Here is a 27254-nt window from a genome sequence, read left to right as displayed (position 1 = left end):
TCTGGAGAGGCAGCTCTTGAAATAGCCTGCTAATGAAGTGCCTTTCAATTTAAACCATCCAGAATTAGAAGGTGAAATCACTTCCCAGCTGGAGGCAGGCTCGCTGCTACCCCATCTCCAAGGCCACTTGGTCAACGGGACAGAGCCACGGCTGCGGGAAGGGCAAGACCGAGCTACTGCAAAAGCGGGAAGCGAGGACTCCCAAAGTCAGTTTTGTCACAGTTCCCCAACCCTCACTCCGTGAGCGACGGCTTTACGAGTCTCGCCTTCCCCAGACTTCTGTCTTGGCATAAAGATGGAAGTCTCCACCAAGACAGTACTCGATCATCCCTCCAAAAGCGCTGTTTAAAGGATAATGTGGTTTAAAGAAGCAATTCAGCCACCTGCAACACAACAAGTCTTCATTTTTATTGAGTTAGTAAGGTCTCAACTGATTCCGATTTCAGTGATCTATAAGAAACCCTCCTTTCTCATAGTAAGAGCAGGCCTGCCCCAGGAAAGTGATGAATGCATCGAAGAAATCACATTGACAATGTACAAGAAGCATTACTCTCAATAACGGTTAGATTTCTCCTAGCACCTCGGACTTTTTGCACAAACCTTCATCACCTCAACCAATCCATCAGCTTTCTTGAAAACTAAATCAAGCATGGCAGTGACAGTTTTTCGAATGGGATTATAAACACTACGCAGTCTTGAAAAAGCAACACGGCTGGAATATAAGCAATACAATTTTAATTCTGACCAGTCACCTACAAACCCCTTGTCTTTCCACTGTTCTGATGGCATTATTAAATATCACGTTCGTGACATCGCTTGGGAAAAATGACACAAAGATACAGACATTATGATACAATAGTACAAATGATAAATTATTTATACAGTAAATAATGTCAATAGTCAGCACAAATTCATAAAAAGCAGCCGGCTCCCAGTATTATGAAAACAGTTTGGTAAATATTTAAATCGTAACACTTGTAAAGGAAGCGAGTCTTGTGAGATTCTGCTGTGAAAAATAAACCATATATTTCTCCACAATTTGTGCAATATTAATACATACAGTACACATTAGAAACTGTAACAGCAAAAGGGAAGATGGATAACAATAGTTGTCTTCGCTACGGGACTTCAAAAAGACTGTAAACACCACAACCCACCACGGTTTTCCTTCCCTGTCCCCTCAATGTAGTTTAGTTTCTATATAGTATAAAACTGAATAAATAACTGAGCTTATTTTGGGTTTAAAATTACGCCAAGATTTTTTTTTTTAGTTTTTTTTTTTACAAAATATTTAACACTTTATCTTTGGTCAATTTGACCAGTAAGGCTATTTCGGGATACTAACATTTTAAAAATCAAAAGCACTTTTAATATTTGCAAGTGAGAAAAGAAGGGGAAGAGGGAAACGCGTTTGGAGAAATACGCCAGAGCAGATGTGATCGGATACGCACACATCCCCCATGCAAAAAGAAGTGGGAGGGCGAGGAGGGAGGAAGAATTATTCTGGAGAGCAGTTAAATTGTCACAAAAGGAGGTTTATCATTCTGGACGCAACTGAAGCTTCACCTGGCTAGGACCGAAACAACCGCTCAGCGTTGCCGCTGCGGCACCCCGCGTCTGCAGGGCACCCGAGCCCTGGGCACGTCTCCAGCCCAGGCACCAGGCAGACGGACCAAGCCCGCTGCCTGTTCCTTAAACTTGGCTCCTGCCACAACCCCCGAGCCAGGCTAGGAATCTCGGGACGGTTAGTCCTTAGCCTAATGTTTACGGCACCACAGCCTGGGCTGGTCGCTCTTCAGAGTGCCCTGCCATGGTTTATTGTGCGATATATGTCTATATATATGTAGATATAAAAAGTAATACAGCTCTTCGAGAAGTGGCTTGGTAAAAGCAACAATTTGCCATTCAGCAGTTTCATTAAGCTAGGGCTTCCTACCAGACCAACAGCACATTTTTATCAATTCATGGTGACAGATCATGACTCTGAACTGTACATGACTGTTTTAAATACTTACTATCGACCCCATCTTGCCTTCAAAAACAGTTACCTAGTGTTTAATGAGAGAATGTGGTTAGAACTTTTTGGCTGAATAGACAATGCCCCATCTAACTGCTGCGAATGCACTCAGGTGGCAGGCTAAGGGAAAACCATCAAGTGACCTCAATTCCACTGTTGATAAAATTAAATTGGAAAAATAATGAAGGACAAATCTTGCCACAGATCAATTGGAAAGCACTTTTTCCCCTCCCATCTGCAAGACTCACACCCTTCCTGGTCTACACTTCTCAATAACTTCAACAACAACAAAAAAGTGAAGTATTTTTCCTTACTCTGAAAGGCAACATGAATGGTTTTTTGTTTTGTTTTCTTACAGACATACTGGGTGTGGACAGCAATTCTCTTTCCTCCTGCGCAAAAACAAGAGCAGATGAATATTCCGAAGCCTACTTGCAAATTCGACAGTATTCCAGAGGATAGAACAATCTGCATAGAAACAGCCACACATTTAAGCATTCCGTATACTGACAGAGCTACACTGACCTACACAGCTAAAATCTGTGATTGTACCCTAGATTTGATAGTCTCTCAGCCTCCCCTACCCACCAAAAGGTATAACCGAGTCCCTTCCATGTCAGCCAGCCCCGCTCTCCTGCAGCACACGACTGGCACAGTCCCACACAGCATCATCATTACACCAGAACACACAACACTGGCAATTTCTTTCAGCTTTTTTGTTTTGTTTTTCCCCCCCCTCCTTCTAATCAGGGAAAGGCCACCAAGATGCATCAGTTCATTCACAGGGATGCCCTCAAGGCAGTAAGGAGCCCTGGGACACCCCTTTCCACCTGCCCTGCGGAGGTTGGCGTTGCTTGTGAAAGCAGAGCTCAGACACGCTGCCGTCTTTGAGCAGGCCGGGCTCCCAGCAGAAACGCCGGCTGAAACCCGAGCGTGGTTTAGTGCCGATGAGTCCAGACATGCAAGTTAAAAATGTATAGTTCAGCTCAGGATTAAGAGTTGGAAATGGAACCAGTTATTAATATGAAGTGCACCTTTCATTAAGAAAAATTAGTCAATACAATTAATGACTTGTGTTTGTACATTAGAATTTTTAGCATCTCAAAAAGTATTACAAGAACAAAACCTGCCTCTCTCCGATCTTCATAAGGGCTAAACGTCTGTCCATTTTGGTAATCAGAAAACGGGAACAAATCAAAGGAAAGGCGACTTTAGTGTTTCTTCTTTTTAATGTAGTCTTAAGTCATGTTACGCTCAAATTCAATTCATCTAAAAATAATTAGTTACGAGAATTTGTTTTGATTTGCATTACGAATACTTCATTTAAAAGTAAATATTTTAGTGTTAATCTTCCCTTTTAAACTCTCTTTACAGAAACAAAGAGCTAAAACCATAAATAAGAGGGCATTAAAACCATAAAAATGACATTTGCCAATATCTTAATTTTTCAGCCAGACTTGATAAATCTATCAAAACCAGACAGTTAAATAAGAACCACATTATAAAAATTAGCAAAAAAAAGGACTATTAGGTAACTCTGCAAACTCAAATATGAAACTGTACTAAACAAAATATGTGCAAAAGTATACAAGAGTAACTGCATATAGCAAGGTTAAGCCTGAATTAGTTTTAAAGCTTGCCCCGGTGAAACTGAATTCCAAGTTGTCCCACTGTATTTCTTTTTTCTTTCAACTCACATCGTAAGTCAAATAAAACCAAAAGACACATAACTTCCAAACGAAGCTGGTACTGGACAAGCACAGAGCAGGACACTCACTCAGCACGAGTGCAGCATGCCACTCACAGAGAGTTCCTCAGGAGTCCTTAGAGAGTAGTGTACAAATTCAACACTGCATACAACAGCACACGGTATACTCGACAACTTGAGAATGTTCTTGGGGTTGGTTTTTTTGTCTGTTTTTTTTTTTTCCTTCTGAGACAAGCTTGCTTTCTCGGTCAAACCTCTGATACGAAAGCAGTGTGATTTTGCGTTGCAATGTTTAATGCATAAAAACCAGCCACCTGGGCCCTCCGAATCGTTCTTCTAAGAGTAAGGACTATGGGTGAACCAACAGTCTAGAACTGTGTGTAGTTATGTGCAAAACATTCACTAGCACTCTGAATCTCAGGTCTATCGTATGGGCATAGGAAGTGACAGATGCAGGTAAATAGTAATTTCAGGATCCAGCACATCATCTGACATCTACAAAATAGCCAACGGAGTTTAAAATGGCAGGTTCTCCCTAGAAAGTGTATTGAAATGATTAACAAAGTAACAAAATGGGCAGAATCTAACTTTGGTGAAAAGTCTGAACATTTCACATAATGCTCAACAAGCCAAAGTAAGGTACCATCTGTAGCAAAGACTAGATTTAGATTAACTGGTAAGTAGAGACAACTCTTCAAAGATCGTAACTGTAAACTGCAAATCTACTTCCGAGTCTCTTACACACCATTCAGTCCACACAGGCCACGTTCACTTCGCTGTAAAGACTCCAGCCTGGAAATACTATGAAAAGAAAGTTCCTTTAATTGGGTCTTTATAGGAGAAAAGGGTTAGTTGTATTTGCAGACTGGGATGCTGACGGCGGGATTCCTGTACTGTGAAGAGGTTGGGTCATTGATCCTGCAATGCTCACGTTCAGCCCCTGGCCCATCCTCGTTATAGACGCCACAGTGCCCATAGCTGGTATCGGTGCCATTCCCACAGGCACTGGGGCCATGGAAGACAGAGGTATTGGCTCCATGCTTATCGGTGGCACGGCACTGAAAGAAGGGCTGGTTCCCATCACGGGGCTCGCTCTCATCTGGTTTAGAGTGAGAGGCTGGGGCTGATTCACTTGGAAGGGGTTGATTGGAGTTGGTGCTGTAGCAGCGCCTAGTTTTGAGAGAAGAAGGGGGAAGAGGGGAAGAGATCGTACCTCCACGAACACGAGGTTTTGGAGATCGTCTTTTCTGGCAAAGAACACACCTTCTGCACATCCCCACACGATCCCAAACCCAAAACACCCCACGGAGAAACCTGCATGGATGCCCTTCGGCAAACTGGGGCTGCACTGGTGCACAAGTACAGTCTGTTTCCTTGCACCAACCAATGCCACAAAACACCCCTTTGCTGAACACCAGCTTCCACTTCTGAGAGTAGTCACTGGAGAGACTGGTTCTAAATCTGGTTACCTGGAACATGCCTAACCATGACATCTACATCACTAATTTTTTTTTTTTTTTTTTTTAAGTGCTACTTAAAATTTACATTACGGTAAAGCACTGCAGGCTCTCTGCGCTCCTTTCTGCAACCTGGCTACTGCAGATCTCTGCATTTGCTTCAAGATCTCATCCAGTCGGTTCCATTTAGAAGCTGTACGTGTTTCTGGCACCGAGTTTTGACAAGAATTCATAAAGCAAACAAGTTGTTTCCGAATTACAGCGGTGCTAGAAAAAGCAGCAAATAACTTTCCCAGCGTTTGAGGTTCTTTGGACTGCTGCCAACGCTACAAATTCTTTTTACCGTATATGTATAGCGTTACTTGGATGGCCCAGTGACCCCTTATAACTTCTTGCAGCAACCGGTAATGGCAGATACACAGACTTCCTCTTGCTAAACACTGCCAAGGCTGTTCAGAATTACTGTTTTCTTCCTACCCAAGGAGTTTAATAAACTGTCATTTTTTTTCCACTGGAAGAGTGAAAAAAAGAAAGACTGAAATAGCATTTTGAAGTATTTCACCATGCTAGCATCACACAGATACTTCAGTGCGTACGAACAGCTTTTAAAAAAATACACACATCTTCCCCATGTTTAGGGTCACCATTTAAGTCTGCTGTATGTAAAAGCCACTTCTAAGAGAGGCCAATTTACAGGAGAACTGCAACAGCCTATTTTTTTTCCAAAATACACTGAGTGTGTGTTTTGATCAAACTGGTTTATTGTGCTAGCCTAAAGACAACCTAACCAGCAACTCACTAAATTATACAGCAGCTTTTGCTCTCTGGAACCTCAGGCTGCAGTCAGAGATGCTACGGTGCCTGTTGCAGCACAAGCAAAAGGCCTTATTCCTACCCCCTTCCACAAGAACCTACGACCTATCCCCCTCCCAAGGGATTCTCTGGTGGCACAAGTTCACATCTTACCTCTTCTGACAACCAACCAGCTTTAGCTCAGCCATTTTTAATAACCCAAAGCTGCCTTCTAACACCGATCATTTTGAGAAAGCAAGTGCAAAAGTGCAAAAAAACCTGCTTGAACAAAGCTCAGCCAGCAGACCAGCTGCAGACGCAAGAGTAGAAACTCTGCGCTTTCAGGGTCTGGCAGTGTGCCTTGAAGCCACGATGCCTTACCCTCCTACTCTCAGTCATGATCTGTTGGCTGAAGTAATCAAGAAAAATTAGCCAAAACCAGCTTATGTTAAATCAAATAGGACCAAGTTATGCAGTTTTCCTACAGGAAGGGAAAGATAAAACAGAAAACCAAAGGAACATGAAGAAACAAACCTGGCGCCAAGAATGGATTCAGTGAAGTAACAGGTTGCGGCGGCTTAGACACCAGTGAATCCAGGTTCACCAAGGCAGCATTGGGGCCCAAAAAAGACTCAGGGGTTTTCCGAGCTGCACTTTGTTTGCCTGATGTCACGCTTGAGTGTTGGGAATCAAAGAGATCAGGACTTGTGGTACCGCTATGCTGAGATGGCAAAGTGGAACCTGATTCGGCTGAAACAACACAAAGAGAAAAACAAAACTTACCTCAATATTCTACATAGTCAAGCAAAGAAAACCCTGAAGTCTCTGACAACAGAAATGTTGTAAAATTTAATGTCTGTATTAGTCACATTTAAATGTTTCAGTACATGTCACGCCCTGATAGCATGCAAGCAGATAAATATTCTTTAGAAGAGTATGAAGAAGCTACAATCAGAGTTGCAGTGCTCTGCTGCAGGCACTACCCGATTTGCCCTGACGAATATTCTCCCAACTATGCTGGCAACAAATGGGACTGAGAGTCTCCACAGAAAAGATACTCAAAAGCCTTGGCTTCTGCCCTTGCACTACACCACCGCTGTGCCCTTCCTAGCTAGATTCCACCCAGGTTTTCTCCTTTGTGTTGAAGAAGCCTAGCCGAGCTTTGAATTAGTCACCGTCCTTTCAGGCAGAACCATCCTGAAAGTACACAGTATTAAAGCACTTATACGTTAACGTCTGGCAGTTTTCATTTTAGTGACTAATGACCAAATAAAAAAAATAAATTGAAGCATTCATAGCAGTGTATTTTCTCACCTTCCTACTCTTGTTACACACTAGAATTTATACATTTGAGAAATTCAGTCGACTTTGTTCTGTTTGACTCTCTGAGCATGAGCCCTGCTCCAAACACATTGGATACGGTAAATTTAGAAGTCAAACAAATTTCTGGGTCAATGCAGTGAAAGGTTACAGACTTAAATTCTACGGCTTACAATGCAAAAGGCTCATTCCCCGTACATTCATGCACAGGCCAAAAAGTTAACAAGAAGTTTTTACTGTTGCATTAATCACCAGCTTTAACCTTTTCCTTTGTGAAAGTCTTTTTTTTTTTTTAAATAAAATATAAGAATAGAGACATTTGTCGCTGAGACTATCACCCAAATTGTCCACGTGCTAAAAATTTGATTCATACCTGGCTTTTTGGAAGTTCGAAGTGTGTCAAATTCAGAAAAATCATCTTTAACTGTACCATTCAAATTACTGAAGAGGTCAAAAGATGTACTTCCTGTTCAAAACAACAAGACAGCCCTGTCATTAACAGATCTTCGCTTGCATCACACACCTGATCCTGCTGACAGCAACTTCTAACCCATTCACGTTACCAAGCAGCCACTCTGCCAGGTTCCAGGGCAGCAGTTCAGGTCAGCTTGAGTGCTCCTACTCTCACCCAGGCCCAGGGAGAAGGATAATGTCAGAGAACTGCCCTTGCTTACAGTATTAGCCAACTAACTCCAAGCAATGTGCTTTTAAATCACGGTGTAAGGCACACCAGAGTATGCTGGGTTTTTACCGAGTGTCTGCACCAGAGACACATATAGGCAGGCATATATTGCTGCGGAAGAAGAGAACAGCAACAAATTTATAGCCTAAACTATAAAGTATGTTAATCAGCCCTCAAGTAAAACACACTTCTGAATACAGTTCCAAAGACAAATGTAGCTTTGCTACAGCTTAAGCGATGATTTGACTTACGCTTCTAAAGTTAAAAGCAGGAGGGACACAACAGAAAAGGTTATATACGACATGTTGAGTTGCTAAGGCCCTGTTATATACGACATGTTGAGATGCTAAGGCCCTGTTAGCTAAAGCACCAGAACTTTCCCATAGTTTGCAACCAATGGAAAAATAACATTTTCAAAATGTGGACACTCCCTTACCTCAAAATGGATGACGAAAAACCACACTTAAATGAACACTGAATCACATTCCTGAAAAGCTGTAAAGTTTGCTTTTTTGTAGTAGCAGTAGTGGAAATGTTTTTCTAATTTAGTTTTAACCTTCAAAACATTTCAAGCAAATGAAGGTACGAACTTAGCTCCACAGAGCACGCAAAAAGACAAAAATCCAAGAGAATGAGTGAAGATTGTGTATAGCAACAATACTTCTTATCAAGAACAAAGACCAACCATAGGTAAAGAATCATTCTCCCAATGATCCAGTTATGGCCCTTTGCCCAGTGAAAAGCTGATTAGACAGCTTTTTGAAGCACTCAGATTCCTTTGGTTTTATGTACTGAGATGAACGACTAGCAGAAAATGCGTTTAGAATGCATTTAGCCATGGTGCCAACACAAAAATACCAAGTATTACGATTCATCAAGGTTGCATTAGCTACAGAGCATGAACAGACAATTACATCAGCACCTTGTGCATCTTGCTACACAAGGGCTTCAGGACAGCATTCACACTCTCAGTAACAAACCTTCATTTGCTCCTCTAAAAGTCTCCTCAGAACGTGGAGCTGCTCAACCTGTCAATCTACATCCGCAGAGACATCCATCTGCACAGCTATTTGTCATGATGAAAGGTAAAATTATAGTATCGTTCATTTCCACAAATTAAGCCCTTGACTAATTAAAGATAAAACCCATTTGAAAACCCAATAGCAGCAGCAGCAAGTGTTCAGCATGCTTCCACACAGCAGAAGTGACAGAGCATGAAGAAGCAACACAAATTCAGAGCTCTAAGTCAGAATAACTACATTTGAAGTTCTTTTTGCTGCTAGCTATTACAACTCCCCTTTATTTCACAGACCAGTTCTGCAAATTGTTCAGCACATAGCTTCTTTTAACCAAGTAACACAAGAACCATTTGGGTTTCACCTTCAAGTAACACGGGTATGGGATGAGACCACTTCTCACCAGAAGTAGAGAGGGGTTTGTTTGCAGGTGCTGGTCCCCAAGGATCCACAGCAGGTTTTGCTGCAGTAGAAGAGGGCTGTGCAGGAGCCCAAGGATCAACATTTTTGGACAGAGATTGGGTGGTGGATCCTGCTGGTGCTGCCCAAGGGTCAACAGAAGCGGCTGGTTTGGCACCTGCAAAAAGAGCCAGCAGGAACACAACTCAGTACAGTTTCACTTTGGAAAGCTTTCCTTGGAGATTTATCTCTCTTATGAGCCATTACTGCCAATTAATACTAAACATAAATAGATGAAGCAGTTCAACATCAGCAATACTGGTAAGTCTCAGCATCTGTGTCATCCACACTGAAAAATAAGCACAAGTGAATTCTTTGGAAGACATGAATAAAACAAATCTCCCATTTGAAACTGAAAAACAAAAATCTCCAGTTCCAACAAGAAAATAAACTTGCTTTTGTTACAGACATCGCCACCACAACAGACAATATCTGACTGAAGGTGACCTAAATCACAGGGTGTATTTACGAACTCATGGGAAAGCAGGTTCCTGAAAAGCCTGTACGTAAAAGGTATGAAATACACGGCACTAAGACTTGGACAAATTAAAGAAATCTGTAAGATTCAAAGGGAACAGTAACTATACTGTTATTTCATAAAAACATAATCAGCTTCCCTGAGCTAGCTGTGACTTTTTTATACTTCCATTTGTATGCACTCCTCCTCACACAGATCCAAGCTGTCCACCAATAACCCTTCCTACATTTTTTTTAAACCCAATGCCTGTATGCTCAGGATTCCCATTTTCATTGGAAGATGCTGACAAATCTTCATTCCTGCACATTCAGGTTACCAAATCACTTCAGGTTCTGCTGAAGGTTAGGGCTCCCTAGTGAACAGAGACAAATTAAGGCAGTAAAGGGAGTAGGAAAGAGAAAGAATCGTGCCTCACTACACGCAACTTCCTGACGTGTCTTTCTTCTTCCTCCCCAACCTACTAATTTATTGCTTTTCAGCTCAGGTGACCTCTTCTTCCTTCTACCATTAAATGAAACTATTTTGGCTTATCAAACCCCAGGACCACTGAAGCAAATCCCGTTTCAGATTTGCAGTGGGCCTGGAAGGGATCACTCTTGCTTTGTTCCGACGTCATCCATCCCCGCTGCCCCTCCCCGGCCGGAGTGCGTGAATGGGAACCTAGCACGTTAAATGCACATCCTGTACAACTCTACGGTGATTAATTACCTTCAAGTCAGATAGTACATGCAAACACATTTCCTCTTCCCAACCAGTCACGCTTTAATTACTAAATGAGAACAACTGGATAATCCAAGAGTAGGACGGAATTACGCACGCAGTACATGGCTATTATCCTTAACCACCAAGTGGGTTTCAAGTTACAACTGAAACAGAGTTTTATTTTTTAAAACTACATACAAACCCCTTTGGCATCACAATATTCTTAAAAACCAATTCAATGCTACGCACAGTGGCACAAATTCCAATTTGCAGTGTTGGTCTTTGTTTCCTCAGCAGGCAGCATGGTGTTGCTACAGCTTCGGACCAGAAAATGCTAAAATTCTCCAAGTCGGTCCAACTATTCCCACACTGGTACTTACGTTTCCTTTATCTACCCTTAGTGCTGAGTTACAAGCAACGCCACACAAGAAATGCTAGTGACAGCACTTCCCATGAACAGAAGCTTTCAAAAACGTCTTGTCGTCCATAAAGAGAGCACACAAAACTAGCACCTTGGGAAGACACCTTCCCACAGCTTCCATTAGTGCTATGGAAATGCCAAAGCACATGCAGGATTTGAGAAACACAATTTAATGAGCTACTCCTACGAATTTAACTGCTAATCAAAATCTCACATCTTCGAGACTATCCTTGGGAGCCAAATAACCAGCAAGCTGGAACAAGGGGGTGTCCTATGGCATTAATAAAGTTGGGAGCCACTGGGAAGAAACACTACGGCTGCAATCGATGCAAGAAAAATCTTGTCAGAGGATGATGTATCGAGCATGGGCTTTGAAGAAGGTGGATTTTGTTTGATTCTTAACCATGGAAAAATACACTGAACAGCCTTAGGGCCCAAAACTTGGGCCTTTTCCGATTTCATGCTTGCAGTTCACCACCAGAAAAGAAACAGATTACACTTAGAAAAACAAACTGTAGTTGCCTTCAATGCCACCATGAGGAGGGAAGGGTGGGAGGAGCATTTCACCATTAAACTTCAAAATTATCATCAGGAATCTGGATTATGGTGTGCTGAAATCTAATGCAAGTGACTTTGAAGCACTTCATAGCACAGCCCATAAAATCACCAGCCCGAAGCAAAAAGCAAAACTGACTGAACTAAGCTGTTAGTCTTCAGGAAAAAGCTTCCACTTCCACAGAAACCTCCTGCCCCCTCAAAAAAGAAAAATATCCAAAGCCAACAAAAAAATAGACCCAGCTTCAATTCCACAGACGTTGCAAATTTAACAGGCACTGTGAAGAACCATCAACTTTCTTAAGTAAAGGCGTAACTCCTTGGGCAGACTTTGGCTAACCTAGAAAACAGCTCTCTACAGAGGCAGCAATACACACACACAAAAGCAAACAAGCAAAAGTGGACTTAATTGCTCTTTAAGATATGAAGCACTGGATCTTTCACTTCAGAAAGAGATTTCATGAATTTAACATCAAAAGCTTATGAACCACAGTGAATATTTAAAATGGTAACCTCAATTTTTTTGTTTGGTGCAAAAATCTCTATTTAAACAATGTAATCCGTTTGGTTCTGATACTATACACACCATGTTTCACTCGGAGCGATTAAAGACCTGGTAATTCAGATCTATGGCCCTCCTAAGCATAGCACCCTGCCCAAGTACTTTACTAAATACTGACAAGAGTTGAAACCCTTGACACCGGACATAACTAGCAGCCAAAAAGCACGAGCATCCCCCAGTCAGACAAGTTGGTTTTGCCACACAAAGACAACAGAAGCTTCACTCTTCTACTCTTTCTTAAGACTCAGAATGCACACACAAAACCCCAGCTGCTTAAAAAGCAGGAACAGAGTGCAACTTCCATTTGTTTCTGCTTGGAAATGAGTTAGGGATACATTAGTTCTAGAGTACAGGAAACAAAACGGACTGATACACCATCGTTATCAAGCATGACACTGTACACTGAGAAACTCTGAAAAGCTCAACATTAAAAAGCAAAAACTTTTACATAAACATCCCTTCTGGCGGTTTATTCTTACCAAATGATTGCCACGGGTCAGAGGCAGTAGCTGCGACTGTGGATCCTCCCCAGGGATCGGTTTGGTTTGCAACAGCAGGAGGTCCCCAAGGCTCCGTTTTCTGCGGGGCGGGTGCCGACGAGGGCAGGGCATCCATTAGGTCCAACAAAGTGGTATGCTGAGGGCAGGAATAATCCAAGCTTTAATCAAGAGCATTACCAATCTGAAGTACAAACCCATGAGAGTGAAGAAGCAATTTTTTTTTTTTTCCTCCTTTTACACACCTGCATTCACTAGTAGTTTGAAATTTAACCCACATGGAAGAAGCTTTAAGCTATACAACAAAGCAATCCCAAAAGCATAAAAGAGCTCAGTATTAAGCTATTTTGTGTTACTGTATTTCAGCTTTTGGCAGCATAACCGGGAATTTCTTAGTCGAAGGCACTACCTCCTTCTTTTTGGGAATTTTAACTGTGTCTCTGCGACTCTCCTCCAGAGCCATCTGTAATCTCAGATCATCTCCGCGTCTGAGGCGCTCCTCCTGCAAAGGAAATCAACACTGTTGATATAGACCATTAGCCTAGACTGTGCTGCTTGCTCCCTGCAGGCGCCCAGCCCCTCGGCACGATGCTGCCGGGAAGGCCTGGGCAGCACTCCCTGCCACCCTGGGAGGGATCCGCACCACAGGCACGTGCGGTGGGACTGCCGGGATTATTTGCTGGAACTTGCACACAGCACACGGGTGGGGAGGGGGGGGGGGGAATTTTCTTGGGATTCTTGCCTCAGACAGAGGTCAGGAGCACCCGGACTCTGTCATAACAGTGTAACACTGTGATCGTAACAACATTCATTTTGCTGACTGAAATTTACCCTCCTGTTGGATTACTCCTAAGGGGAAAGGTGTAAATGAAACATTCTTTCCAAAAATTCTGCTACAATGCTAGAAACACCACAGAACTGAGAGACAAAGTAAATATCCCATCTTTAAATTACTGTAATGTTTTTGAACATTGAAATCACCACAGGACACAGTGACTAAAACTTTACTTTTCCTGGTTTTTGTCAGCTTCCCTCCACATCTGATGCACATCTGAAGAACACTAAGCGAATTAATCCCATCACTCCATGTGTATTTTCTAGGTCTTTAACATCTGTAAACTACCATGTTTGTGGTACATTCAACTACTTTAAATACCTTTGCTTGCATCATCTCTTTCAGAAGTTGACTAAATCCCCAGCTGGTATTTCCCTTGTGATTTTTTAAGCTATTTCAGCTGATAGATTCTGATTTTTATTTTCTTTAACTTTATTGCTTACTAATGACACAGTTTACTGGGTGACAGTTTTCCTTTCCAAGCACAGAGATACTAATGCCTAACATACAGCAGTAAGCTAAAATTGTCACAGGAAGCCTCTGAAATATTACAGACACTCAAGCTGACTTGAATTTTCACTCACAGCTGAGATTCAACAACTTTGTTATACATCAATATGCAGTAAATTTTATCTACAACTACAGCATTTACTCCAAATTCAGAATGAACCTCCTAAGAATCACCACAGTAACACCACCTATGTGACAGATTAAGAGCCAAGTTATTTTAAACCAGGTTCTTCATAAACTCTAGCACTTTGTGTTGGGTCACCCTTCAGTTCCAGACAATCTCACAAATGAGCAGATCATTCAAAATTTCACTGCAATCAGAATTCACTGACATTTCTTATGCTGGCCCCGTTAATGAAGGTTTTCAGGACTAGTCATGTTTTCAGTTGTTCCTAACTGAAAACATCTTCAGTAATGTGATGATTAACATCCTCCCACACAAAGTCTTCTTGTAAAGTGACTGTCATCTTCCGCTAGTCTCAACAGCACAGAGGCTGAAGGTACTTTAAAAAGAGATTTAAAACAAATAATAAAAAATACAAGAGCAACATGTTCCAAAATGGCCTTTCTCTCCCCCTATTCCACCCGGACAAAGCCAAGCTGCCATTGAAAAGAACAGGACTGCAGTCTCCACTATGAAAGCATAGACAGTATGGAAAACCTACACGGGAACTGACCTGCTCCGCCACCTCCCGGCTCATTGCCAGCGCAAGCTGCAGCTGGAGCTCCTCTTCTCCACTTGTCTGAGGCCGGGCCTGCTCGAGCTCCGAGGAAACTCGAGGGGATGTAGCTGTTGGAGACAAAAACCAGCAAGTTTAACACCGAACATCAAAAAGATATAACTGGTTTGATTATTCCTCTGATCAGACCACCCCACTTTCACACAGCCATCCTCAAACGTCCCCAGCGCAGCGACGAGCCCCTCCGGGTGCCAGGGGCCACCAACTCGCCCATCACCATCGGCTCCCTCGACTGTCAGAGGCAAAGCTCGTACCAAGGCTGAGGTTAACAAGCCAAAACAATTAAGCAGGGAGAATTTTGCAAGGCAGTTCAATTGCTTTAAAGCAAAAAAACATTCCTGGAAAACAAAGGCTTTCTGTGTTAATGGGGTTGTAATATCAGGAAGGATAACCAACAACCATTGGATAGCCTGTCTCATCGTATCAGAGCTTTGGGGGGCAGGACACCAATCTAAAAAACTACAGAACTCATCACTCCAGAAAACATTTGTTGGTATTTCTTACATCTTACAATGTCAGTAAGAATTTGCTGGGAGTTGTCCAATACCAGGGTAAAAATGGATACCACCCACTTTTCTGTAAAATAATGCAGTCTTAATGGGACAGATAAAGAACTATTCTTAACTGCTAGGCAGGCTCAGAGACCAACAAGCCACCTATTCATACTCAAATTTTACAAAAAATACTGAATCATTCTCTTATTTTAAAAACCCAAAAACTTTGGTATATATGTTGGAGAGTGGTTTGTTTTCTCATGTTGCCTGGTCTTTCTTTGGATCAAGATCTCCATTTGCGAAGCAGCGGCTGGTAATCTCCCTCACTCCTCCCCGAACAACAGTCCAGACTGACCGCCAAAATACACAATTTCTCAATGTACAAATATTCTTTTACTGATGCTTTCACTATAGCAGCACGCAGAAATTCCCATCCGAATGGGACAACACTAATAGGTTTATCACCATACAGTAATTAAACAATTTTTGTGCTCTTTCTCTCTCTCAGATAATTCTCTAGCATCCAAAATATTTATACATTTATCTTACTTTGGCAAGGAAATTGGCATTTAATGGTTGGAATGATAATTAGTTTGGCAAAATATATACTGACATTTAATACAGAACCATCATATTTTTAAACTATGATGTCAAGCTCAAAGAAATCACATTCTTCTTAACAGGTCAGCTAGGCATGTAAAAATTAGCTTGCCAAACTTTAATTTAAAAAAAGAAAAACAAATACTTTTTCAGTCACTGCTTCAATCCTCCAACTACTTCCCAGTCTTGTCTCTCCCTAACTTTCAGGCCAAAATGACATTATCAATTAAAAATGCCACCTTCCCTCTCCTCCATCAGGCCAGAAGGAAGGTGACTCTCCGCAAACAAGGAATGACTTTCCCTTTCCCCCATACACCCCCACGGGCCCTCCCATCCATCTCCATTTCTACAGCGGCCGATGAATTTATCGCCCAGAACGATTCCTTCCACGTTGTGCTGATCCCGAAGCTTTCAGGCCAACTACACAAGCTCCTTACTTCACGCTTACAAAGATGCTACTCACACCTCAATTCTCTTGCTTTTTCAAACTCTTTCTCATATAAAATACCTAAATTTAGCCTGGTTCACAAGTACTTCTTGCTCCAACAGTCACAGACAGGCTCTCCATATATTATGCAGACTATTACAGACTCAAAGTAGGAATAACAGGATGTCTGACGGCATGGGAAATACAACCTTAAAAAGTTTGAAAGTTTGAATATTCTTAAATATTAAAATAAAGAGAATGAAAAAGAAAACAGGATAAAACTCAACAGGAGGTTACCAACAGGTAGCCCGTAACAAGAAAACTGAGGTGCTTCTCTGATTTGTCAACCAACAGGAAAAGCAGAAGTTAATCTATGTGGACTCAGGAAGGCATTTTATGACGGCCAAATAGGATGTTAGTGTCAAACAGCGGGTAGCTTAAGAACTGAAACTGGTAAAGGCCCAGCTGAAGAAGAGCTTCCATCATACTGCCCGCCGCCAAGGAAGTTTACCAAGTTTATCAAGAACGGGCTTTAAGACCGATCTTACAAAATGATATGTAATGAACAAATGCAGGAGGTGATGGGAAAATGCAAAGCTAACGCTATGAGAAATTGTCAAACTAGAGGGAGAAACAGGAATATAAAAAAAAAAAACCACAGATGACTGGGAAGGGAACAAAAGAAATGGGATGATACAGAGAAAGAAAATAATTTCTTTGATGACCAGCTCCCACTAACTGAGCGCATCAACTGCAACTGACAGATGTAGAGAACTTTCTTTAGTACTAAACCACATAACTCCCAGCCACTAACCTAATACAGCTATAATTAACATTAGCATCACTGCATCAAAGCATTAGTCAGAATTCATCTCACACACCAAATGCAATTCTAATCATTCAAATCAAAGACAGACGATTTGAAAACAGAATGGATGTGGAAATGCTTCCCTTCTGAGCACAGAGAATATTTTGTGTTTACCTTTGCAAAAAGAAGATTGAGCAGTTTATAGTTGCTAAATACATCAAGCTTGCAAATACGATGGAGGGAGAAAAGCTATTTAAGATAAAGGGGTAAGAACTAATGGTATACATTGACCATGAATAAATTTGAGATACAAATAGAAAGCAGCGGCTTTCCAGCAGGAATTGTAGAAGGAAACAGTCATAACTGGTTTCAAAATAGAGCTGGAAAAGCATACAAACAGGACAGCAACAGTCACCTGAGAACAGATGGCAACTGGGCTATGATCAGGAAGATACCTTCTGGTCTTCTGTTTCTTTAACTGCAACTGTGGGGAAGAAAGCAATTTCCTGCACTTTTTGCACAGAAGCTCTTCCATCTCTGTTGACAGGACTACATTCCATAACAACTAGGAAGCTGACGGTAAAATGACTTTAAAATGATGTGAAATGGGTTAACTCTGTCGATTTTCCTCTCATCTCCACATGAAGGACTGCTTACTGAAAGTGCTCACCAGTTTCAGCTTTTAACAGCACACAGCATTTTTGCACTAAAAAGCTGCAAGAAGCAGGGATTGCATCCCACTCCGAGCATCTCAGTGGCCCTCCCATGGTGGGTCCTCGCCGCCCAGCCACGCACGGGAACAGCAGGCTTGCTTTGGCAGAGAGCTACATTACTTCACAGCTCCCAACAGAGCCCGGCATTCAGCAGCTCCAGGATCTGAACACAGATAAAAAGGGGTCTCACAGATATAGCTTATTCCTTTTCACTTTTAGGCTTTTCAGCAATTCATTCTACTTGGTTTTATTAAATTTAAACGGCACTTTAGAGCTCCTTTTAAAAAAGAAAAAAAGGAAAAAATTGTCGATTTGAAATTCTTCCTTGGGCCTCACATTAAACAGCGTTGATTAAAATGCTGTTATTTTACATTTAAACTTCTGCAGTGGTTATAAAACCACCTACATTAAATAGTTGCCAGTGTATTTTTTAAAAAGGATTAAAGGAAATTCAACTTGGTAGTAATCTGACATGTTTCATCCAGCAACTTCACTCCTCAGTTCCTGCAGTACTGTAACTGCCCTTCTATATTAGCCTCATCCTGCATTAAGATGTTTTAATTGCAAGGATCTAGCATAAAGGTTATTGCCTTAGTAACAGTATTGCTGCCACACAAAGAATCTCTTATCCCACAGCACATGACAGTTAACTCAGATGTTTATGTGAGATGGGACTCAATAGATCAATTCTGACCTGCTAAGCCCTGCTTTGTTGCTGCTGGGAGAATCCGGAGATCCCAGCGCCCCTGGGCTGCCCAGACGCCGCTGCGTGGGTATCGGCTGCTGTGGGAGCCAGGCCGCCCGGCTGCCTTCTCACCAAGGCTCTAGCTGCCGTGCACGGAAATCATTTCCAACCTCAGTTAATCACTAAAGCAGGATTCTGCTCCACCATCTGTCTCTAGTACAGGCTATGACGTCTTTCATGTGTATTTTTTGGTAATTTCCTATATTTGGGCTATATTAAAAGCCCTCTGTAGATGTCTGTATGTTTAGTTAAGTAGTGAGTTCAAAGGTATATACAGTACACAGCTAGAAAGCAGAGTCATTGCCTACATTAATGATAAAAATCAGTCCCAGCATAAAAATCAGACAGAGTATTCTCATTCAGGAGCATGTGCTTCATTTTTTGGGTGGTGTTTTGTGGGTTTTTTAAGTGTCACTCTAGACCAAGCTATGGCACAGAGCGCCACGGGAAATAAGCCCCAACTTTCTAACTCGCAGGTGGCATTCTGAAGATCAGAATTCAGTTCTTAGTCACATTTGTTCAGAAAGAAAAGCTGCTTCCTCACTCAATCAGTACGCCTACAGAGGTAGACAAAACCAAGGCTGACTTGAAAAATTAGAATAATATCAAGGCAAGAAATTATAAACTGATAGCAATTCACTTGGGAACCAACTGGAGATCCCATTTGCTAGTCTTCAAAAGAAAGACTATTCAAATAAAATGGAATACTTTCAAAAACCAATCTAACCTCTCAAATTAGGAAAGGGTATGCGCAAACTGCTTAATCTAGAAGGAATTCTGTAATCCACCCTTCCACTGGGAATTAAAGAGATCTTTCAAATACAAGAAGAGAATTAACAGCACCTATTAATGCAACAAGGTGTAGCTGATCAGCCTTACTGCATGATTTCTAGTCGCACTGAAGCGGACAGTACTTTTGAAATCCTTTTAATACCGACCAAATCCTTAAGGCTTGTTTTGGTTAAAAAGCATTTTTTCTCTCAGGTGATCCCTACGCTCCTCTTAGAGAGAGTTATATAGTTTACTGCAACTACAGAAGCCTGGTTACACCAATGGCATCTCCCACATTTACTTAAAGCATCAGAAAAATAAAAGTATGATGAGAGGACTAGATCTAGTTGTCAACTGACATCCAACAGGTAACAGAGGAGTCTACCAAACTCTTTAAACACCCCAAACTACAGAAATTATCCACACAGCTCATCCTGATTCATTGCAGGATGATACGCCATATATACCCTGACTAAGATGGAAGGCCAGAGACGTATTCCAACCTGCAAAAATAGAGAACAGCTAATAAAAAAAGCTTTAAAAACTGAAGCATTCTGAATTTCCCATGGTGTCAAAACCAAACTAGTAATTCCTCAGAACTGTTTTCTACTCCAAGCAAAAGGGGAGGCAAAGCTGAAACAGACAAGTGAACACAAACTTGCTGACACTTCACAAAACTGTTTTTAAATAATGAATCAACTTAATGTGAATAATCACTGGAAATATTAAAACTCATTATTTAAGCTAAAGAAAAATGCTCCTAAGACCTTTACGGGTAAGGTTAGACTTGGAGTTTCACAAGATCCATAAAAGCCCTTTTCTGTCCATCTTTCACCGATCTTTTATCTAACAGGCTGTATGCATTGTGAATGTGATTTCTCAGCCAAGCAGCCTACCTCCGGGCAAAACGCTCCTCTCAAATCAGGTCACACTGTGCACACTGCGCTGTGCCCTACTCTGCCGCATTCGTGTAAATGAAATCAGGACATTAAAACACACATCAGTCTTGCTCTGTCAGCATTTCTAAGTGCAACCCAAACCCAGGGCAGCAGATGGCCAAGGGAAAGGATGTGTGCACAACCCAAACTAACACAGGTCGGTCTTGGCTTAGGTATAATAGGATCAGACCTCTTTAAAAAGCGAGGCTTCAGTAAACTTGGTTTTAAAACATGAAGACAGTCCAGGGAGAGGACCAGTGTTTTCCAGGGATCCTTTGAAGCTGAAATAACTCAAACACACTATCTTCTGGGGGCAGGGGTCCCAAGGAATTGGCATTGTCAGCTACTTCCCTCCAGCCAGAGAATTTTTCCACCCTTTTTTCCAAGTCCCGTAATGGCCCCAGCCACGAGGAGCTGCAGCAGGTCACACTGCTCGCTTCCTGAGCAGCCCCAGCTCAACAGTGACAGTCCAGACGGCTCTGCTAAAGACAACATAACTAACCTGCTCCCAAGATGGTGAGAAGGAACAAGGAAACCCGAGTCCCTACTCCTGACCTGTCTCCTCAGAGCTTCTGCAGGCCCGAGGCACTCGAGCACAGCGTTTTGCAGGTACTCTGAACTGCCCGCCACACAGCAGTGACTGTGGGTTACACTTCTGCCATGCTGACGACTCCAGCAGAGCAACAGAGTAATGTTCCTGTGTAAGCCTCTGCTGAAAGAACACTTTAAAAAATTATTAGATGAAGGACTTTATCAAGACCAGTAAACTCTAACAAACACACTCCCAGGCTTGAAACGGCACCACAGTTCAGACTTAGAGGTCTATATTAAGAACATCCTACTTTTCCCCATGCAGCCATAAATCCGGAATCCTATTTAAGTGGTCATTGGCAGCTGTAGATCAAACAAGGCTAGGAACAAGAGGCTGAAGCTTTCAGAACTGGGTGACTAACGTCTAGCATAAAGACAATATTTAGACACAAAGCCAGATTAGGGGCGGGAAACTATTGCTCCAAAAGATTTCAAGTATTGACCTCATATTCCTTCCTCTCCCCAGTACGCTTAGTTTCAGTGCCACACAAGAACACTCCCCTAACACCAAATAAAACCTGATATAAGATTTCATGCAACCCCATACAATTTACACATTTTTCAAGATAAATTAAGACCTCTATGTATTTTGTCATAGAATATTTAATAGCTTCTAATCTGAACACTAATTGCCCCCGGCTTAAAGCTAGAAGATAGCCAATTGTCCCCAGTATGTCAGAAATTGTGGACAAGATAAAGGTTGGGAGGAGCTTTAGTTTTGCTTTTACCTTTATAGTATCTCTCTTGGCTTCCATTTACAGATTACAGACTAGATAGCAAAAACGTACTAATACTTTTACAAATGTGTGCATCAATAGTCAGTAAAATTCACATGCCATAATGTACTCTCTAGAATCATACAAGCTTTACAGCACAGAGATCTTCAGGGCCAATAAACTCATTAAGGCAAAGCTTTGGGGGAAAGGATTTTATTAAAAACTATCATGCTTCACCACTTCCCACAGTTTCTAAAGGACTGTTAGAGACAAGATGAAACTATCTGCAAGGAAACAGGGAAAATGTCCTTATTTGCCAGTGTCTTGCCTGCAGCAGTGAGGGATGATGGTGCATCAATCAAGAGATCCTTTTCCATCTTCAACTCCCTCACACTATACAGGCTATCAATACCGCTTTTATTTTTTCATAAAGGATAAATTTGGGACACAAAGACCAGCAACTCTACATGAAAAACCTTTCTGGCTCAACATCAAATACAAAACCCAATTCTCAGATGCACTGTCAGATACAAGCCTACACACATTGCTTAAGCAGCTAGAAAAAAGTAGCAGTTTGAGCATTGCAGTGTTTACAGTCAAGGCTGTACAGTGCAGCTATTTCAACACTGTGAAGAAACGGAAGAAAAAAGGATCCGCTGACTTATCCAATATTGCATTTTCAGTAACTGACAGAATGGGGAAGAGATCTCTCATGCACAATCCGGACACATTGTCTACTGGAAGTTACTTGTTCCCCTAGTGATCTGTCCGGGAGAAACTGCTAGGCTCTCTCAGCACGCTCAGGCTTCTATTCTTCTGCAAGAAAGTATTAAAAATGAAGAGATTTTATAGCCAAACACAATCTTTTCAAGTTAGAGGAATGCATTCAGCTAAGAATTCTCCAAATCTGCAGTCCCCACCCATTGCGCCTAGCAAGGAACAACAGTAAAATATGCTAATACCAAAACACTGAGAGATGAAACATTTCATTTAGCTATGCTGGCTGTTACACTCTCCCAAACTTTAACTGTATTTGAATGTTAACAAGACTTGCTAAATATTTAGCTAATACGTAGATTTTTTAATAGGCAAATCTCATGCTATAGACTGCAAATCTAAATGTCTCTGATCTCCTCTTCAAAGGCTCAGAGGAATGAAAGACAACTCTACCAGAACATACAGTACAGCAACTGCATCTTAAAACTGTTACAAGGAGAGTATTTCCCAGGAGCTAAGCATAACTTAACTCCTTTTACATATTTTACTGAATCCATATTTTCAGAACAAAGAAGGGCATCGTTATAGACTAAAAGAAAATACAATGGATACAATCTCTTTCACTTTAAATAATGAAAAGCATGTTTTCCATTAATTTTAGAAGGCCCAAGAATAACCCGACATTTATGTAACAGATTAAATGTCTGGATTTTGATGAAACTCCTTCCTCGTTTCCTAGGATAAAGGACAAAGCTCTACTCAAAGTTTTCCATTATCGGAAGCACTTAGCACAGCTGTTTTGTGAGGTGCTGGTTTGCCTTGCTATACTCTACTAAACCATACAAGAAACATTAAAACTTCAAAAGATACAGATCATAAAAACTAACAGCCATCTGTACTTTTGCTGACAGATAATTAAGTCCAGGAGAGTCTACAACAGAGGAAGAACCAAAAGAAAACAAAAAAAAGCAAGTCTGAGATTTCTAAAGCTTCTTAGGTACATGCTTATGGGGGAGGAGAAAAACAGATTAAGAAATCATTACCTCAAAAGCAATCCTGCAAATAGAGATATACAGCCAAGTCATACGCTGGCAATTACGAGTACCCAGTAAATCAACGCTGCGCACTGAAAGAATAACCAAACTTGCTGCTTGACATTTTATTCCCCCATCAAAATTCTTGTAGTGTCCACGAACAACAACTCAGAAACACACCCTGCATTGCTCAATCCTTGCTGTGAGGAACAGTTTGAAGCCTCTGGTAGCATTTAACACGACAAACAATAGTTACTTGCACTAATTAAAAGTTAAGAGCTGGTGAAGAAATAACACTGTGGAACAAACCAAAGGTGTGCTCAGCATACCTTAGTGACTACTAATTCAGTCCATCAGCATGAGTTAAAAACAACAGTATTTCAGGCTCTCTCCTAAATTGTTGTAGTCAGAGGACTACAGACCTCAAAAGAAGAAACGTTATTGTGGTGATAACAATATACATGTTCTTTGAAAATTCGTACTGAAACAATGCTCAAGTACGGTTATTACAGAAAAACTAAGACGTTTGTTATTCCACCACCAACTAAAAGACAAGATTAAAAACTCTCATACCTGGAAACCTTCATGCACTTTTTTTTTGAACCCTGCCTTTTGAAAAAAAAAAAAACCAAACAATTTTTCCTGCTCTTCTCCATATCTTTAATTGACAGAGATTTTCTTCATCCTAGGCTTGATTTGTCCTGCTGCCTCCTACCGCCTTCCACAGAAAACTTCTGTACATGTCGGGGCTACTGACACCATTCACATACTTATAATCTGAGAAGCACTTTGGGACACAGGACATGACAAACTTCAGATTCTTAACACTGGTGCTCAATCGATTCACCACACTGGCTCAGTTACAATCCTCCACACACTACGAGCATTCATTTAAAGAAAAGATTTTCCTTCAGAACTAGACCACAACCACTGACATTCCAGCCAAAGCAGCTTTCATCAGATCATTACTTATATTAAGATGGATTTAGTGCCAAATCAGGCCTCTTCCTAACATGACAGGGAGTTCCCCCAAGCAGTGGTATAAAGAATCCATTCTTCCCACATCATTGTATTTTTTTAAAGAATGACCTACAGTATTTAGCACCAATACTTGCATACCAAATGTTGATAAATACTTAAACACTGACATATTCAAAGAGTTACTCCTCTAAGAACTGCTGAGCAAACAATAAAGGTAATCGAACACCAGTATTCTTCCTAAAATAAAATAGCAGCAACATAAAGAAAACAGCTAGCAAAATGATCCAGGAAATACTCTGTATTTCTAATTTTTTCTTGAATTAAAAAAAATCAACACAACAAGTTTTCAAGCACTCCTTTTAAAACTAGAAACAAATAAAATCCATTCACAACCTCCCTACTGCCACTGAGGGCCTATCACACCAAACACTGGAACATGTTCACAAAAGCAGCGTGACAACTACTTTTGGGAACTGATAGTAAACAACTGGTTTTAGAATTGATTTACATCAATACACACATGCTCTCCAAAACGAACACTTAACCAGCCATTTGAAGAGACATTAGTGTCACGGAGCAGCCCTGCAAAGGCTCAGCCACTGCAAGAAGCCCACTGCAGTCAGCATATGAATCCTCCCAGCAGGCACCACTCACTCTCACGTCTAAGAGCAAATCAGAATACAAAATCTCTCAAAAGAAAAGGAAGAGAAACTTCCTATATACATGTTTGCTTGTACTTACAGCCATGGTAAGATGCTGGGGATCCTCCAGACTTTCCATATTCTTGCTCCGAGTAGCTAGTGGATAGGTTTGGCTGACTGGAGCCTCGGCCGAAGGTGATCTGATTGCTGCCCACTCCAGTGGCCACCTGAGCCATGCGTTCTTTGGTCTTCAGGGCTTGGGCCCTCTCTGTCTTGAGTCGCTCGTCATCCTTCAGAAGGGACACTAGCTGCTTGGATTTCTCCCTCACATTGATGCCCTGGTCTTTACCATCACGATCAATATACTGAAAATCTTTCAACGTCTGGATAGCAAAAATATTCTCTTTACACTGCTGCGCCACTCTCTCAGAACCAGTTTTAATCAGGTAATCTAACAGAGTAAGGGCCTTGTATACGTGTCGCCAGTTCTTGCCATGGTCATTCAGTCGTTTCCAGATCATGCTCATAATTTCAGAAAAGGCCACGACATTGTAAGTCAGATCTGCTATTTCAGTCATCAAAGAACTGGAGGGACCCCAAGGGTCATTAGAGGTCGCTTCCCGAACTTTTATTTCGGCCTCTGAATAATTGTTCACAATGTTCTTCATCTGCCGTCTAATAGACGAAGTCGTCATTTTTATCTCCCTTTTTAACACGACAGATTCCAGAACACAAACAAAAAAGGGCTATATCTGCTCTTCTATGAACGTTTCTGAACTGCAAAGGCTCCGTATCAGTGGCTTATTTGTAACACGTTCCACTACAATCATTTCCTCTCTTCAAGAGAATGACACGAGAAAATGAAAATCATAACCTGCGTAAAGAAAGAAAACAAAGCACATTAGTTGTGTCTCTAATTATTCCTACATGGAAAGCAATCTATATACTCTTCTGAGAAATTCTGCTAGAGTTAACTGATGAATTTTCTCCCTGAATTTCTTCAGGACATCTGAGTTTGAAAACAACTTGCTCTTCTCACAAGTAGTATTAAACACTGAAGATTAAAAACCTGAACTGCTGAACAAGACAAAATCCATGCTGATGCAAATGCAAAATTTGAAAAGCAAAACAGAAACCCAGTCCAAGAAACGACTTACAGATTTAGTTTCCAAGGCAAAACCCACCTAGAATTTTTAATTACAGAAATTACAATGCTACCTTGCAGATCTGAGACAAAACTACACTAGAAATTCCCTGCTTAGCAGCCACTGGCTTCCCTCTAGCAGCTGACAACTGCAGTTTGCTACCATTGCTGTAGGAATCTGCACACTGAGAGAACAAGCAAACTTCCTAAAATTTAACCAAGCTATTTCTGAAACCTCGGGTAAGTTTAAAGCACACGCACTTTCAGGGCAGAGATCTTGAACAGTGCTCTGCCTTCAGCTGAGGCCTAGGGAAGGGAACGGAGCACCACAACGATGCGCTCTGACTCAAGGTCACCTTTAATGTTAAGCAGATTAGAGGAGAATTTTTTTTTTACCAAATGCATTTACTTTGTGCATCTGAAAACACTCATCAGATCTACAGGCTCTGCTCTGCCTGTCTTTCACACAGCACAGAAGACTTTTTAATTATATGAAAATGAAATTGTAAAACCAAAATGACTGGCAAGAAAGCCCAAGGACAAGCTCTGAAGCTGGAAAGTTGTTTCAGTTATTTATTTAAGGTCACTGTTTCAAGTAAACAGAGGCCTATTAAGCTTCAGAATACATTACTTGAGTAAACTGGCGGATTTTGCTATTACATTATCACAGTTAGAACAGTCTTTGATATTCACCAGTCGCACGAACACTAAGCATTGATTCTATAACCGAACTCGCCACATTGAAGATGTCCTCTAATAATGTTTCTCCAAGCACTCCACAGAAGCAACTTGTAAAAGACACTGGAGAGAAGTACAGCACAGATTTCAAGCCCAGCATTGTTACCATTCCTCAAATTACTACAGTGCCATTCAGAATGAAAGGAGAATCAAGCGTGAACCTGGACAACATGCAGCTCTATAACAACTTTTTAGCCTAAAGGCATATACCCTTCCTAGAAAATCATTCTGGGCAAGTTAAACTACCACATAACAGGTCCAATGAGTTACTGTATTTTATCTTGTTCCACTACAGTTAATTTTTGGAAAAATAAAACACTTCTGACATCACAGAAAATTAACTTTAAGTAAGGCCCACGCTAAACTTCAGGTAAACAGCATCATCCTGGTGTTCTCCCCAATATTTAAAGTCAGCTGTAGAACAACGTCGATCTATTGTCAGACA

The 27254-nt window shown here is 41.3% G+C and overlaps 1 protein-coding gene across 2 annotated transcripts in view; it reads right to left on the bottom strand.

Moving 5' to 3' along the window:
- Positions 1-720: 720 nt before the first annotated feature.
- Positions 721-27254, bottom strand: part of EPN2 (epsin 2) — a 46414-nt gene continuing 19880 nt past the window's right edge. For both annotated transcript variants that reach the window (XM_075436347.1, XM_075436348.1), the window contains exons 2-9: positions 25028-25801; positions 14689-14801; positions 13076-13168; positions 12649-12805; positions 9396-9569; positions 7668-7760; positions 6509-6724; positions 721-4895 (exon numbers count right to left, since the gene is read on the bottom strand). In XM_075436347.1, the coding sequence (XP_075292462.1) occupies positions 4558-4895; positions 6509-6724; positions 7668-7760; positions 9396-9569; positions 12649-12805; positions 13076-13168; positions 14689-14801; positions 25028-25622 (1779 nt within the window). In that variant the 5' untranslated portion in view covers positions 25623-25801 and the 3' untranslated portion in view covers positions 721-4557. The remainder of the gene's footprint in view (positions 4896-6508; positions 6725-7667; positions 7761-9395; positions 9570-12648; positions 12806-13075; positions 13169-14688; positions 14802-25027; positions 25802-27254) is intronic.

Source organism: Opisthocomus hoazin, chromosome 15 (assembly GCF_030867145.1).
Source record: "Opisthocomus hoazin isolate bOpiHoa1 chromosome 15, bOpiHoa1.hap1, whole genome shotgun sequence".
NCBI lineage: Eukaryota > Metazoa > Chordata > Aves > Opisthocomiformes > Opisthocomidae > Opisthocomus > Opisthocomus hoazin.
The sequence above is the reverse complement of the archived record's forward strand: the minus strand, read 5'-3'. Positions and strand labels throughout refer to the sequence as shown.